General features: G+C 40.8%; 1 protein-coding gene across 2 annotated transcripts; it reads left to right on the plus strand.

Annotated features, from left to right (window-relative positions):
- The first annotated feature begins 102 nt into the window (after positions 1-102).
- Positions 103-15,606, plus strand: MAT2B (methionine adenosyltransferase 2B). 2 transcript variants are annotated; one of them, XM_052772186.1, is made up of 7 exons: positions 103-246; positions 6,551-6,745; positions 7,664-7,778; positions 8,079-8,231; positions 11,668-11,861; positions 12,820-12,933; positions 13,986-15,606. In XM_052772186.1, exons 1-7 carry the CDS (start codon positions 217-219, stop codon positions 14,154-14,156), a joined length of 972 nt encoding a protein of 323 aa, XP_052628146.1. In that variant the 5' UTR covers positions 103-216; the 3' UTR covers positions 14,157-15,606. The 2 variants fall into 2 exon arrangements, with proteins under 2 accessions (XP_052628146.1, XP_052628145.1); XM_052772185.1 differs by lacking the exon at positions 103-246 and adding an exon at positions 2,416-2,576.
- Positions 15,607-15,815: the final 209 nt, after the last annotated feature.

A 15,815-nucleotide genomic window follows, 5' to 3' on the forward strand; every position in this document is an offset into this window, starting at 1 on the left:
AAATGGTACCACTGGGAACAAACGAAAAGCGTAACAGGATTCAGAGCCACACGTGATATAGGGCTTGGATTAGCGTTTTGGTTTCAAAGGTCAACTGAGCTATTGCTTCTTCCAGTCCATGTGCTCTCTGCAGGCAAAAGCAGACAAAGGGACAAATGCGCAGTTGAACTGCAATAATTTCCTAGGCTGATATAATTCCTTCTATAGTTTGAGGCAATGCCTGAAATGCTGGTGGAAATGGAGCAGGTAAGGCTCTGGATATTTGCATTAATAGATTGCTGCCACACTTTGATTACAGAATCTAGGGGAAAGGAAACGAGGGGGGAGAGAGAGAGACTTAGTTATCCTTTAGTGTCTGTGAATTACAGTCTGAAATGTTAATTCAATGAGCGGTGCATTTAGTCACCCAGTGATGCATTATGCTTAAATGTGTGGTATGGACTTTGATAAATTTTTTGTTTATCTATTCCATGAAATAATTGTTTTACAAAGTGAACATAATGATAATAAAGAAATTGAAAATATAAGCTAGAATGCTACTGAATTCAGTGTAAATATTTGAGAGAAAAATAGACTAGATTCTGTTATGAGGATAACAAATTACACAGGTTTTGTATCTGTTATACTGGTGACAAAAATGTGAAAGTCTTTTACAGGCCATTTTATGGTTCTAGTTTGAGACTGGTTTTAATGTTGACCCTATTTTCCTCTTGCTCTAAGCATGGAGGGCAAAACTTCTATTTCCACTTCATTGTTTTTGTTACGATGTACAGTGAGCTCCTTCAGTCTGTGTGGGGAGGACAGGGTGTGATGTTAGAGGTGCTTGGAGTTGTTACTGTAGCGCTGCTCAACAGTTTGGTATTTCTGTGTAGATTTTTCTTCTGAATTTCAAGTTATGAATTACTGGTATTTTTAATAGAATTCTAAGATTAATGACAGGGAGTTACATGTCTATAGCTTTTTACAAGGAAAAATGGGGCATCTGCATTCCAAGAAGGCAGAAACTAGCTAAAGTGGTTTATATATATATGTACTTATATTGTCCTGCAAATGCCAGGGGTTTTTTGCCATAAGTAAAGGTCATTTATTATACTATTTGATTCCATTTTGAGTTGATTTTCTGATCTCTCTTTAACTGTGTGTTAACTCCTGTAGTATCAGCTGGTTTTCTCCCTTGACTACCAATTAAATACTATTTTAATTAAGTCAAGCTGAAATAAATTTATGAGGTGAAGATGTAAGTGTGAACATAGTTAAAATAAATCTCGGCTGCTAATTCTTATACATCTACTTAACTTTAGTCCTGTTGCTAAACAGTGTTAGGCATCCAGTCTTTGCCTTGGCGTGGGGCAAAAGCATCACAGAAAAAAGCTTTGTGTACGGAGTCGTGATACTTCAAAAACTTGCACTGAAAAAAATAAACTTTGTCAGCTTGTATGCGTAACACTACGCCTATGGGATGAGTACTACAAGCAGTGATTGCTCTTGAGAAAGCACCCCCCTTTCCCCATGGGCTTTACCAATTGCTTTTATATAAAGTTATTGGTAAAGGCAATTTGAAAAAGTGCACTTTTTTCCACCGTTCTCAAAGGAAAAAGAAACGATTTCTTCTGAACATGTGCCAGAGCTCTACTCAGGGTAGCTCTTAGCAGCCCCCTAAGGTGTTTTGGTCTAAGGGCGAAGTTTCGCTTTACACGCAGCAGGACGCGCTCCCGGCCCTGCCGCTGTAAGCTCGCAGGTTTCTACCTGCAACCTTGTTGGCGTCCAACCCCCTGGGGCTGTGCTTGCCGCAGTCGCTCCGCCCGCTTGCTCGCTCCCCGGAGCGCCCTCACGGCGGTGCGGCGTCGCCGGGTCGCAGGTGCCGGCCCTGCGGCGGTGGAGGGTAGGCCACGGGGGGGGTGGGGGCAGGGGCAGCGCACCCCCAGCCCCAGGGTTACTCAGGGACCGCGGCTGCGGTCCGGGGAGGACGGGTGAGCGGTTCCCCCCGCGGGGAGCCCGGCGGGGGCGAGGGCGGAGACCGCTCCGTCCCCTCGGCCCCGTTCTTAACGACGGCAGGGGTTGGGCCCGTCCCCCGCACGTCCCACGTATTTTCTCTAAAAGGGTTTTGCGTGTTTTCTGTTCGTTCGGCCTGCCCCGCGGGCCGGAGGGTTATTTTCAGGCCGGGGGCAGCGTCAGCCCCTCCCTCCCTCCCTCCCGCGCTGGGTGCTGACAGAGACCTGCCCGGGGCCGGGCGGGGCGAGACCCCAGAGCGCGCCACCCTCCCCAGCAGCGCCGCGGTGGCCGCCGCCCCTTTAAAGCCCCGCTCGGGCCCCTCCCCCTTCGGCGCTCCTCGGCCAATGAGCGCGCGGCGGCGGCAGGCGCCTGCGGCGGCGGCGTCCCCGCCGCCCAATGAGGGCGCGCGGCGCACGACGCGCCCGCCCTCCCGCAGCGGCAGGCGGAGGCCGGCGGGCGTGCGGCGCAGGAGGTAGGCCCGGGCCCCGGCGGGCCTCCCCCCCCCCCCCAGCCCCGCCGCCATGGTCGGCCGGGAGAAGGAGCTCAAGATCCGCTTCGTGCCGGGCCGCTGCGAGCTGGTGGAGGTGAGCGGCGGCGCCGGGAGCCCCCGCCTCTGCGGCGGTTTAACCTCCGGGTGCGCCAAGGCGGCCGGGGAGGGCTCGCCCGCGGCGGGCTCAGCCGTCCCGCCCTCGCAGAAGCCCGGGCAGGGCCGTGGGGGGGGCGGCCGGGCCGCCCCTGCCGAGCGGTGCCGCTGAGCGGGGCCCCGCGTCGAGCGCCGGGCCGGGCCGGGCCGGCGGCCAGGTGCTGACGCGCGGTGCGGCGGCCCGGCCCGGCCCTGCCCTGCCCGGCGCAGCACGTTGGCCCGCGCCCGCCCGGCGGGCCCCTCCTTTCGAAGCTGTTTCCGTCGCCTCTTTGCCCCCCGCTGGGCTGGGGATCGCCAGCGAGCTCCGGGGTCGGAATGACTCGGTACCCCCGTGGCGTTACCGTCGCCCTGACCGCCGTGAGACGGCGTTTCCGCAGCGCGCAGCGGTCTGCGCCGGTTAAGGCCGCTTCGCTGTCAGACCGCTTCGGCTCAGCGGGCGCGGCGCCCGGGAAGGTTTACCTGTGGGAGGGACCGGCCGCCGTGCAGGAATTCCGCCGGCCGCTGCCTTTGCAGGCTTGCTGCTTTCTCTTGCCGCGTTTCGTCGTCGATACCGTCGCACAGGTGTAGCGTTCGACTGCCGCGGTCGTGAGTCTCTGACGCGTCCGCGAAACGCGTCACCGCTTTTTGCCAAGGCTGTGTATGTTTTGGCTTGCCCGCCCCTGACTCGCAGAGGGCCTGGTGGGTTTGCGTTTGCCGCTTGTTGCTGCAGGTGATGTCACGGCTGAAGGAAGGGCTCGGTCTCGCGGCCCCTTCCCTCGAGTGGCTTTTTTTGTCGTCGTGTTACGTTGCAAATCTGCCTTACCCCAGTAGCTTCCGTTTTCGGCGGGCGTTCCTTAGAATTGATCGGGTTTGAGTTCACCGTGATTTTGTCAGGTTCGGTTTTTACGTAAAGCTTAAAAAGTACTTGTATCTCGGTTTTCGCCTTGAAATGCATCACGCTTTACTGTTTCTGTAAATCGCACTCTTATTTTGTATGTTGGTAGTGTCTGCAAAGCAATCTTGGGTCTCATAAATGCTATTTTTGAATCTTACGATGTTGTTGCTTGCGCATTTTTATGTGAATGGGACTGCTGAGTACAGCCCTGTTTTTATTAATTTTTACTGAGCATTGAACGTCAGATAAAGCAAAATGAAATTGGATACTTCATTGTAAAACTCAAAATTGTGCATTTAAGCAGTGTTATTCAAGATCAGTTGCTAAGAGAACTTTTTGCACAGTTGATGACTCTGAAGGTGATTGCCTCTTAGTTGAGAAACACGTGCAAAAGATTTGTTAGCAGATAGGCTAATCTGAACAAGAACTTGTGCTTAAGCCTATAAAACTCGCAGGCAAAAGGGTAACGCTTGAGTTCTAGAATGTCTTTTATTCTTTACATGTAGCAACTCTCAATAAAATTACTGCACATTCTAAGTGTACTTCCTTAGCTTGTTAGGACAAGAGTTAGGAGCAGTCTTATCTTTTAGTTGCATTACATTATTAATACTCCAACCATATTTAAGAAAAAATAGGTAAATTAACAGAAGTAAAAAGATGTTATGCCATATGTGATTTCAGTTAAGTACTGATACTCCTAAATAGTAGCTATAGATTTTTGCCGCCTCCTCTTCTAGAGGACCATGATTAATTCCTTGCAAGACAAAGCAAGTAACAGGAATTAATTTTTTAGCTTTGCTAACTATTAAAGGCAACCTGGTTGCTACACTGAAGTATATGGTGCTGTTAACATGTATTCACTTGTCTGTGTGTGGACAGCTGTGAGGCAGCAGCAGTAGCTTCTGCAAGTCTGTGAGAGCATCTGCAAGTAGCAATGGTGGGAACATGAAACCTCAGAGGTCCTTTGGACTCGGAAGTTCTGTTGTCTGTAGTTCCTAGGTCTGAGACAGAAATGCTGTTGCAGCTCAGTGGCGTTCTGGAAGGAGCGAGGTGACATATGGGGAAAAAAGTTAATCTGTGCAGGTTTTGTATTACCAGAATGTTTAACTTCTGGCAAGGTGAAATATGTTTAAACTGGTAGTAGTCACTTTGCGTTGAATTTGTAGAAAACATCTATCGCTTATCGTGGTTTCCCAGGAACAAGTGACTAAAACCGATTAGTCTTGCAGACAAGAGGAACAGGATGCAAACTGTACTTTAACTTGCTATAAGTTGGGATTGTGTTCAGTTCAAGCTGTGCTGCTAATGTAACGTCCTTTTTATGACACGTAGAATAAACGAACTTAGATGAACTATGTTTGAAAATGTCAGGTTTTACAAATGACGTGTGTTTTTGTGTTGGTCACCTTCTACTTATTAAAGATATCGTGTGACATTTTTAGAGAACCTTTCAACTCTGTCTTCTGCAGCAAGTCTTTGATATTTATTAGTGGGTACCCTCTGGCTATAGAAGCACTGATAATCTGTCCTATGATGCTCTGTCCAGCCTTTGCTAAGATAAAAAGTACATAACAAAAAAAGAAAATAGTACTGGCATGTTCTTGTTTATGCTTTTCAGAGAAACGTGGGCAGCCTTAAAAAATTGTAAACAAACTTGTGTCCTGAGGTCAAATTGACTGTAAAGATAAAGGTAACTTTTTAAAATGTCATTTGCTGTAGTTTTGTCATTTTTGGGAAACTGTCCAGATATAAATTACTAATTTTCATCCAGTAATGATGGGAATAAGTCATCCTCTGCCTGAAGATCTAGAGTTGAGGAAAATGCATGCACTGTGCTGGGAACTTTAAGCAACTGTTTTGGGATAGGCTGTTTCCATAATGCAGCTCTGCATATACACTTATGGAACAAAAGCTTTTTTAACTTTAAGGGTGAAAGACAGACAGCCATTTGGAAGCGATTTTTGTTGCTTCCTGTGCCGCAATCAAAAAGTAGTGGTCTGTTACAGTGCTGAAAACGTATGAATGCTCAGAAGTGATTGGGCTATTTACATAGTAGAGAGCATTTACAAAATTCTAATCAATTATCACAAACTGTCCTTGTATATAAAGTGGTCAGGAAACCCAAGATTTATGGATTCTGCATATCTGAAGTTTTGTTCTGTACTGGCATGTAAGCATATGCTTTTATTTTTGTTTTTAGCAGGCTCTTGTTCGTGATAAGTGCAGAAGGAAAGCATGAAAGGAGAATAAAGATTGCACAGACAGACATGAGTCTTAGTTTGCTGCCTTGAAAACTTGATGGTCTAGTGAGCGGTGGAGAGGAATGAACTTTGTGTGAACAGACGTAGACAACTGTCTCAAGTACTGAAATGTGCAGTAGCTGAAGTAAAGCTTTAGTATGTTGTATAGGTTGAGAGTTTAAATTACCAAATCACTTTCAGATGCATTTTGTAAAACTGAGAAGGGAGCTATATCTTGGTTTTACTTATTATTAGGCTATTGTGTTAAATAATGATGAATTACTGTTCTATTTAATAATAAAATTCAACTCTTCAATTCTTACAGTCGTTGTAGGTAGGCCCACAGTGAGTTGTGTTGTATTGCTGCAGCCTCTAACAGGCACAGTCTATCGAAAATTATTTGTTGAAGGATGCGGACCCTAAATGTTACATATTTGGGGTCCATTTTCAAAAGGAGTTCTTTCCCTCATTTCATATTGCACAAAGTTAATCAGATTCTGAGTGAACTTAAAAGTCTGTCTTCATTAGTAGTTTGGTTTGTTTTCCCTTCTTGTTGTGGAAATAAATCAGTTTCCCATTTAAGTTTTGTTTTCATTATCTTCAAAAATATGGTTAAATACTTGACTAGGTACTCTATTGGTACTCCCAGATGTTTGTGTTCCATGAGACACTCCAATACACTAATGTGGCAAGGAAAGCTATTCAATACACTAGCACTGACTGTAGCCTTGCATACTTTCTAAGAAAAAACAGTAATAAATAGTAGTAGAAAGAAATTTTTTCCTCTTCTCACTTCCCTAGGAAGATGTTCATATTCCCAGTAGGCGAGTTTTGATTACTGGTGCCACGGGACTTCTTGGCAGAGCTGTGTTTAAAGAATTCAATGAAAATAATTGGAATGCAGTTGGCTGTGGATACAGGAGAGCTCGGCCCAGATTTGAACAGATTAATCTTCTGGACTCTATTGCAGTTCATGACATTATCCATGATTTTCAGGTAAGTTTCTGGAGTGTGAAGTAGATGGATAAAGGGTGCTTTATACATCTAGTAATCAGCTGATAGTGCTGTTCTGATACTCAGTTCATGTGGCTTTAGTGGGGCTAATGCTTTGGCAGAGCTCTGAAACATTTATGGCTGCCTCTTCTGCCACATCTGGAGCGTAGGTTTGCTCTGAGATACAGATAGTTCTGAACTTTGCTATCATCACCATGGGCAGACTGCAGGTAGCAGATGTACGTGTCAGCACACTTGCATTGATAGTTGAAAGAAAAAGACAAATATGAGTTATTGACAGAGTCATATGAATCAGTTCTTTTCAAGTTGAAGAATACTTGAATACAACAGCAGTAACTGTGTGTCTAGTGTGCAGTGCAGTAAGAAGTTCAGTATTTTCAGTCTTAACTTGCAAGGGGAATATATAAAACCTGAAATGAATACTATACAACACACGGCCATTCTATAAAACGGCTTTGAATATCTTGTTAATAGTCTGCATATGTCAGATAAGCCATGTGTAAATGGCTTATCTAAAAATAGTTTGGCTAATGTGGGGTTTTTTAAGTACCATTATGGGGGTGTGTGTGAGATACATTATTATTATATTACACAGAATTAAAAAGAAAAAAAAAAACCAGCGAACAACTTTAATCTTGCTGTAAAATCAATGCGACTGAAGATCATAATGGCAAAATTAATGATCAATCTTTTTGGTATCTTGAAGCAGCGTGGTCCTATTTTACTTCCTAAAGAAAACATGCTCCTCATAATGCTATGATTAATAATACTACTACTTTTATTACTTCTCACAATTTTGTGAAATGCCTTTTTGCCTGAGGGAGTTCATTGCTAGAGTTTAGGGTGGAACTGCAATCTCTTGATAATGTGTGTTGTTTAAAATTAGTCTTTAATTTCCAGCCTCATGTTATAGTGCATTGTGCTGCTGAGAGAAGACCAGATGTTGTAGAAAGCCAACCAGATGCTGCTTCTCAGCTCAATGTGGCTGCTTCAGGGAACTTAGCAAAAGAGGCAGGTAAGGAGACCATCTAATAGATTTGGTTTCTTTTTAAAATACTGCATTTATTTATACAGGGACATAAATACGAATAAGTTACTCAAAGTGCTGAATGTCATTTCTGTGATAAGTGTGCCGTCAATCCATTTTCTGTAAGGGTAGCATGCATGTCTGTGTGAAGGATTCGTGAACAGACAAAGCAGTGCGAATGAATGGGGCTAGAAGATGAGGTCCTCTGGAGATTTTTTTTAAAGGTTTATTGGGATTTCAAACAAGGCATGAATTAAAACAGACTATGTATAAACATTTTATTCCTAGCTGGAGTTGGAGCATTTCTGATCTACATTAGTACAGACTATGTATTTGATGGAACAAGCCCTCCTTATAAAGAGACTGATGTACCAAATCCCCTGAATTTATATGGTAAAACCAAACTGGAGGGTGAAAAGGCAGTCCTGGAAAATAACGAAGGTAAGAATACACTCACACACTTTTAATAGAGACTTTCTATTTTTACTTAGTTGCATATTAGCTTAATATACTCCTATGTCAGTGGTAAAGTTGCAAAACCATGGAAACGAGATTGAGAAAGGAATGTGATTAGGAGTCATTCTCCTTGCTCATAAATGACTCCTATTGCTTATAGGTTGACTAAAGGTTTATTTCTTACTTGTTCCGGTCTTCATTTGTGTTACTAGTCTCTGCTGATGGACATTCACAAGCCTTTGTCTACTGTGCATCAACTATTCCTAAGGAAAGATAAAATACATCATCAATATATTGTAACGGCACAAGCTTTACTACACTTTAATATATAGCTGTTGTTATTTGGAGAGATGTGTTGTACTTGTTCTAAATGTATGTTTACTTAGAGGGAAAAACAGACTTGTGATTCAATAATAATGCAGATAAAATCACCATAGGCTTCTGTTACTCTCTTGGGTTTTTTGCTGATCTCCTGTTTTGCTCTCATTATGTAAGCCATCAGGCCATCCATTTTGTTTTTAATCATCACCCAGCTTACCACACACACCAGATTTCCTGCTTGTAAAACTTTCTAAAGGGTTAGTAACATATTTCTGGTTTTAAGCCACTAACTTTTTATTTTTTTAATTTATTATTTAAATCTTTTCTTAATGGAAATTGGCATTCAAAATATACACTCATAATTTTAAAAATTCTACTTAATAGGGGAAAAAAGCTTGGGACTGAACACGGTCCCTTGCATTTAAAACTTATTTCTTGTATAAAAGAGAGGTTTGGTTGTTTCTAGTTAGTATGCTGTCAGTCTCCATTCACAGATTATAACGAAAGAAGCACTTCTATTTTCTTAAAGAATTTGAAGAAAATAATCTCAGTGCACTTGCAGAAGAGGCTTCTGATCTGTTGTCGTGGTTTAACCCCAGCCAGCAACTAGGCACCATGCACCTGCTCGCTCACTCCCCGCCACCCAGTGGGATGGGGAGAGAACTGGAAGTAAAACTAATGGCTTGAGATAAAGACAATTTAATAGGACAGAAAGGAAGAAAATAATAATAATGTTAATAATAAAAATAATATGACAAGAATAATAATGAAATAATTGAAATACACAAACTGAGTGATGCACAATGCAATTGCTCACCACTTGCTGACTGATGCCCACTTAGTTCCCAAGCAGTGATCTGCTCCCCCCTGCCCCCCCCCCCCCCCCCCCCAACCAGTTTATATACTGGGCATGATGTCAAGTGGTCTGGAATATCCCTTTGGCCAGTTTGGGTCAGCTGTCCTGGCTGTGTCCCCTCCCAACTTCTTGTGCCCCTCCAGCCTTCTTGCTGGCTGGGCATGAGAAGCTGAAAAGTCCTTGACTTGGTATAAACACTACTTAGCAACAACTGAAAACATCAGTGTGTTATCAACATTCTTCTCATACTAAATCCAAAACATAACACTTTACCAGCTACTAGAAAGAAAATTAACTCTATCCTAGTTGAAACAAGGACGCATGTTGATATGATATTCGCAATGTGATTCTGTTCTGCCTAACCAGAGAATTGAACAATTGATGAACCAGTGTGATGGTTTTTCAATAAGTAAATATATACTTACTTGAATATTTGAAAATTATAGTCCTTTAATATAGGTTTGTCATTACTAGTAAGAAATAGACTTTCTAAAAAATACTTTGATAGGAAAAGTCTTATTTAAGTAAAAATCGATTTAAAGGAAAAGTTACTCACTCCACCTCTTACTTAAATATCGTCTCTGAATTTGACTGTGATGCTGTTTGCTCCCTCTTCTAGATTGGTAATGAAGATAAGACTGCACCAAATTCAAGTACGTGTGGGTATCTTGCTAGATCCTTCCCCCAACTCAACCATTCAGTGTTGCTTCACAACCTTTCTGAGCATGATCTGTCAGGCAGTAGTGGGTTGCAGCAGTGGTGGTATTAGCAGAAGGAATTTCAAGGTGGTGCTGAGTAAGATGCTTGAAAATGTCAATTCTATTGTTTCATACAAATATAAATATTTTACATGCATTAGTCTTCCAACCACTAATTTGCTAATATCGTATAGGTGGAATTCACCCTATCAAATATCTGTAGTTGTGTGAAGAACTTCCCTGTCCATTTCTGTTGTATAATGCAAGTATCTCCACTAATAATTCGGGGGGATTGCATATTTTTAAAAAATTATATTTTACTTCAGTTAGGAGGGGATAGAATTTATATTTAGCACTCATGCTTATAAAACTGAAAAGTTTTAGTAGGTCTTCAGAACCATCGGTAATGAAGCTAATGCTCTCCAAGTCTCAGGTAGCTCTCTGAGAACAAAAGGAAGGCAGTCTTTTCTGCAAATAATGAATACTTCTAAAGATACTAAAAAAGAGATAATTCAACAAGTATTTAAAGAGAGGAAGAACATATTTGCTGAGCGACCAAATAATTGTTTTTAGAGCAGCGGGAAGTGAGTGTCATGTTGGCTTTTTTTGTTGTTTGTTTGTTCTTGTGTAAGTACTTCTTTCGGTCTACTCTTCTGTGAGAGTAATTTGTGTGTTATCTTTTGTCTTCCTAATAGCTATAACATTTTCCTACAAATCTTTAAGAATTGCAATGATTTGGTGACTTGCACTTCTAATTTCAGGACTGATTTTTTTTTTTCTTTCTTTAAGCAAAAATATCTGTATTACTTTTAATGAATTTGTTGTAGCCATCTTGGATTTCCCCTCAAAGAGGCCTTCTGAGTCTTTATGACTGAGATAGACTAGTATAATGTATACCATCATAAAATATCCTTCTTTTTGCACTTGTCTACTGTTAGTTTAATTTCTCAAATCACTATCTTGAAATCTAATATTGTTTACTGCTGTATTCTGTGAACCTACTCCTTATTTGTCAAGCTTTTTATTCATTCCAAGGTTCATGTCTGTCTTCTGGTAAATAATATCTTCTTTTATGCAGGAGGCTTCTGCATGCTGGGTGAAAAATCTTTGTCTGTAATTGATGTCTGAGTATGGTGATTTGTGATTGGTGGGAATTTTTGTTCCTGCTCTTACCCAGGGAAGATGGGGAGTGCTGGAGTAATCTCATAGTGCAATTGTTATTTCTAATTTTTTAATTTTTGTTCTAACCCAAACAGGCCTTCTTTTTTCTCTTGCAGTGTTAATGAAAGCTTGTTAACTTTCTGGAAATCAATGGCATAAATTAAAATAAGTTTATATAAACTTAGTGTTTATAAACTGCTTTAATTGATGTAAATTAGAATTATATTGTGAGGGCAAACATCTTAATTGCATTTTCTTTGTGATCTGTAGATGCTTAATATCACCAACATACTTGTAACGCTTCCGAAACACTTTTCAGGTTACGCTACAGCATTCATACCTATTCCTAACAATATTAATACTTTTAAAATATTCTTTCTTTTAGATGCTGCAGTACTTCGGATTCCTGTCTTGTATGGAGATGTAGAAAGACTGGAGGAAAGTGCTGTGACTGTTATGTTTGATAAAGTGCAGTTCAGTAATAAATCTGCCAACATGGACCACTGGCAACAAAGATTTCCTACTAATGTCAAGGATGTAGCAACTGTTTGCAGACAACTAGCAGAGAAGAGAATGCTGGTAAGAATTTAAAGAAACAAGCCTCTTTAAGGTAAAAACAGTTTGAGTTCTTGGCTTTGTTTCTGAACAACTGAGAACTGCATGTAACCTGCATTATTTGCATTTCTGGAATGCTGGAAGGGAGGAAAGAACTAGCTGTAATACTATAGTATCTTTACATGACAAATGTGTGGATCTTCTGATATTTGAAACAAAAGTGAGTGATGGGACAGATCCTTCTGAAAGTTGTCATGTGTCTTTTAGTATACAGGAGAGAAACGCACATACCTAACTTACTCTAATATGCTTCTTACAAATTGCCATTTTGGACTAAAAAAAACCCCATGGTGGTTGAATGTAATTCTCAAAGATGCCTTTCTTTATTCTATTAAGAACACTGAAGTGGCAAAAAGAAGCCACTGGACTAAATACTTTATGGTGTTTATTCACCACAGCATCTTCAGGTTACCACCTTTGCAAGATAACAAAACCAACCGACCACGTTCTTGTTTTTCATACATATTACTTGGAAAAAAATGGACCATGCCCATATGGTGCAGTCAATTTGTTTGATAGAACTTGTACATTGTTTGCAGTTTAACATTCAGAATGCGTGTGGTGCCTTTTGCATTTGTTTTCGATAAGTGAATAGTATAGAATAGCCGAGTTCCTCCTTCCCAGCTACTTGACCTTGGTTGGTTGGTTGGCTCCCTCTTTTCCCTCTTGTGAATTCTATAGAATATAAGCTGTTCATGAAAAGTCAGGACAGATATATGTAACACCAGTTTTCAGTCTCAATCCCTAGTCAGGTGTTCTCTGAGAATGCATGAGACATTTCTAGAACATGAGTGAGGTGCTGTAACATGCCTTTCAGGATAGGATCTTGCTGGAAGGTTATTCTGCACAATTCTTGCACAGGAATTAGTCTGAGGGCTAGTTAGCTGCTTTTTTTCACCTGTGTTTCCTGTTTCTTCTGTAGGACCCATCAGTAAAAGGAACATTTCACTGGTCTGGCAATGAACAGATGACTAAGTATGAAATGGCATGTGCAATTGCAGATGCTTTCAATCTTCCCAGCAGCCACTTGAGACCAGTAAGTGATGTGTTGTTTGACCTGTGGAAAGATGGATGTGCTTTATCGTTTCAAGTAGTAGGTCTCACACTAGCTATACAAATAAGCTTCCTCTTCAGGACGATCTGTTTGAGTATGTCTAGCACAGCAGATGTATTGTTGAGGATGCTGTCTGGTATCTAACACAGGAAAACAACAGCTGCTTTGACCTGCTGAATTAGGAAAATTGCCCAGTCAGTCAGTAACCAGTTTCACAATCTGTAGTGCAATGGTATTTCTGCAGAACAGTTCCCCTTAGTCATGAGTAAATCTGTATTTTTTGCTGTATTTTTGTCCTTAAAAAAGCTTACAGATTGACAGAACATTAACTTGAAGGTAGGAAACTCTAAGGGCTTTTCGATGTCCAGGTTTATTTCTGAATACATGCACTTAAGAACTTCAAATCATTTTTGCTTTGCTTAAAATACCTGTCCTGCAGATTCATTGACACTTAAGACTGGTCTTAAAGACATACTGATAATTTTGCAAGAATATAACATGTAAATAAGATCTTTTTATATCCAAAACAAATGTCAATGATTCTGAATTAGTAAAGGCTGGAACTGAAATGTTGCTTGGAAGATGGAGAGAAAAGGAATGGAGAACACTAAGTTAGTCTAAACTTTTTCTGCCCAAATCCATTTCTTTTCAAGTATGTTGATCAAGACATGGTTCTGTCAACATTTTATAGCATTTTTTACATTGTGATTATAGTCATAGCATGAAAATAGGAATAAAACACAGAAAAGTTGGTCAGTAAATGGTGAGCAGTAACTGAGTGAGAAAAATTTATCTTAAGATACTTTATGTTGCTCTGCCTGACATATCTTATGTTAAAATGAAGTTAACCATAAAAGCAGCAAACAAACAAAAAAAAGCCAACCCACAAAATAGCTGGGAGGGAGGAGGGGAACATACCTATATAGAAAACTATGAAGGAAAACGTCTAAATCAGCTTATATAAGAATAAATATTTTTCTGTCATTTCTGATTACTTGTTGATGTGTTGGGGTTTTTTTCTGTTTATTTTTTAGATTACTGATTGTCCAGTTGTGGGTGCTCTTCGTCCGAGGAATGCTCAGCTAGACTGCTCGAAGTTGGAGATGCTGGGGATAGGTCAGAGAACGCCATTTCGAGCTGGGATCAAAGAATCACTTTGGCCTTTCCTTGTTGACAAGAGATGGAGACAGACAGTCTTCCATTAGTTTGTAACTTTTTTAGTAAAAGTATGGTATGTGGCACTTTTTTAAAAGAAAAAAAATAGTTTTGTATGAGTGTTCTTAAATTGTGACATTTATGAGTTTTCATTTAATCAGGTAAACATATGGTCTTGCACTAGTGAAATTGTTAGCCTAAAAAAAGTTCAGTGACAAAAACTGAGCCTATTTGATGTCATGAATCTTTCCTTCCATTCGTACTAGTCTAACTTAATGTCTATTCCTAGCAGATTATGGTTCTCAGTAATCAGTACCATTTGATGCTAAGAATGACTCAGTTCACTTGTAGACTTACTTTTGGCTGAAATATGTTGTTGATGCTTAAGGTCTGTGCCATTGTTGTATATACCATTTCTCTTCATTAAAAGACATGGTCACTTTATCACCAAAAATCTTGAGTTTTTTGTTTTTAACTTCTGACGGTGGTGGTGTTACGGAGTTAAACTGAAGTAGGTATCATTAAATGTTTGTTTTGCTTGAGCTCTGATAAAAATGTTTTTTAAAAAAGTGAAACTTTATTTTTGCAATTATCAAGTGTACTTTTTATGCTTGAAATATTTTCAGAATGTTCTGTAACTTGAATGCCTGCAGCTTCATATTTGTACAGTAAGTTGTATGCATTTGTTTTAATGGCGACATATAAAAGCTAGAATGTTGGGAGGGTGGGGAACATAGTTTTGACATGTTTTTTGAGGGTGGGGTTTGCGGATTTTTATTTTTTTTGAGTGGGGGTTTGTGTTTTGTATAAAAGCATGAAATATCTTCATCCTCTTTTTTGGGGCAGTATTTGGGATTGGTCAAATTAGTGGGAGTGAGATGTTTGTTAGTCAATACATGTGAGATGGAGAGGAACGGTATTTCAAGAATTCGTAGCACTGCGGCTTCTTTTGCACAGACTGTCAGATCTTGCACTGATGTAGCTTGTTCTGGAACAGCAAAGCGCATATGTTGAAGGTTTGCACCATAATAATGTAACCACAATAGTCTAATATAAGCAAATCTTTAATCTGCTTAAGTCTAGTCCTTAAAGTCAGACTAGGTAGCCAAGCAAAGTAGAGGAAGAACACGGTCTGTAAAGGTTAGCTTCCTTCTGAAGTTGTAGAATCAACAATATAAATGTTCTGAGATTGCCAGCAGATTATTTGTAAAACTAGGAAAAGCTGCATTTGGATGATCATTTATTTTTCTGAGGTTGAAATGAAGGGGGAGGGGAAGATGCTCAGCTTTTAATTAAAAAAAAAAAGGGGGGGGGTGAGCACAAAAATAGACCAACTGAATGAATATCTTCTAAAGGTCAGCTTTATATTCAGTCCTTTAATTTCCAACTGGCATATGCTAAGAGTTCAAAATCCCGATTTGGTTTTAGTGTGAAGTCCTGATATACACATGGTAACCTATCTCCAAAATGACAATAAATATATGTTGCCAGCATGAGAAACAGTTGTTGATTCTTTCTTTACCATCACGGTTCGTTTATCTGAATCATAAATGTTTGCAATTCTTCTTGCAATCTGTGTGCCCCTTCAGTGATTTCCACCCCCCCACCCCCACCCCCCTTAATTCAATGAACTAATTCCAGAGTTAGATTAGGTTGGATCAGTGTTACTGTGTCAGTGTGCTGCTGCCTTGGGGATGTGATAAATGTAC

This window comes from Harpia harpyja, chromosome 20 (assembly GCF_026419915.1).
Source record: "Harpia harpyja isolate bHarHar1 chromosome 20, bHarHar1 primary haplotype, whole genome shotgun sequence".
In the NCBI taxonomy this organism is placed as follows: domain Eukaryota; kingdom Metazoa; phylum Chordata; class Aves; order Accipitriformes; family Accipitridae; genus Harpia; species Harpia harpyja.

Excerpts from the sequence above, each read along its gene's own strand:
- MAT2B (XM_052772185.1), top strand. The coding sequence starts at position 2,514 with ATGGTCGGCCGGGAGAAGGAGCTCAAGATCCGCTTCGTGCCGGGCCGC. Across the intron at positions 6,746-7,663 it reads ACATTATCCATGATTTTCAG|CCTCATGTTATAGTGCATTG; the intron begins GTAAGTTTCTGG and ends TTTAATTTCCAG. Across the intron at positions 12,934-13,985 it reads CCAGCAGCCACTTGAGACCA|ATTACTGATTGTCCAGTTGT; the intron begins GTAAGTGATGTG and ends TTTATTTTTTAG.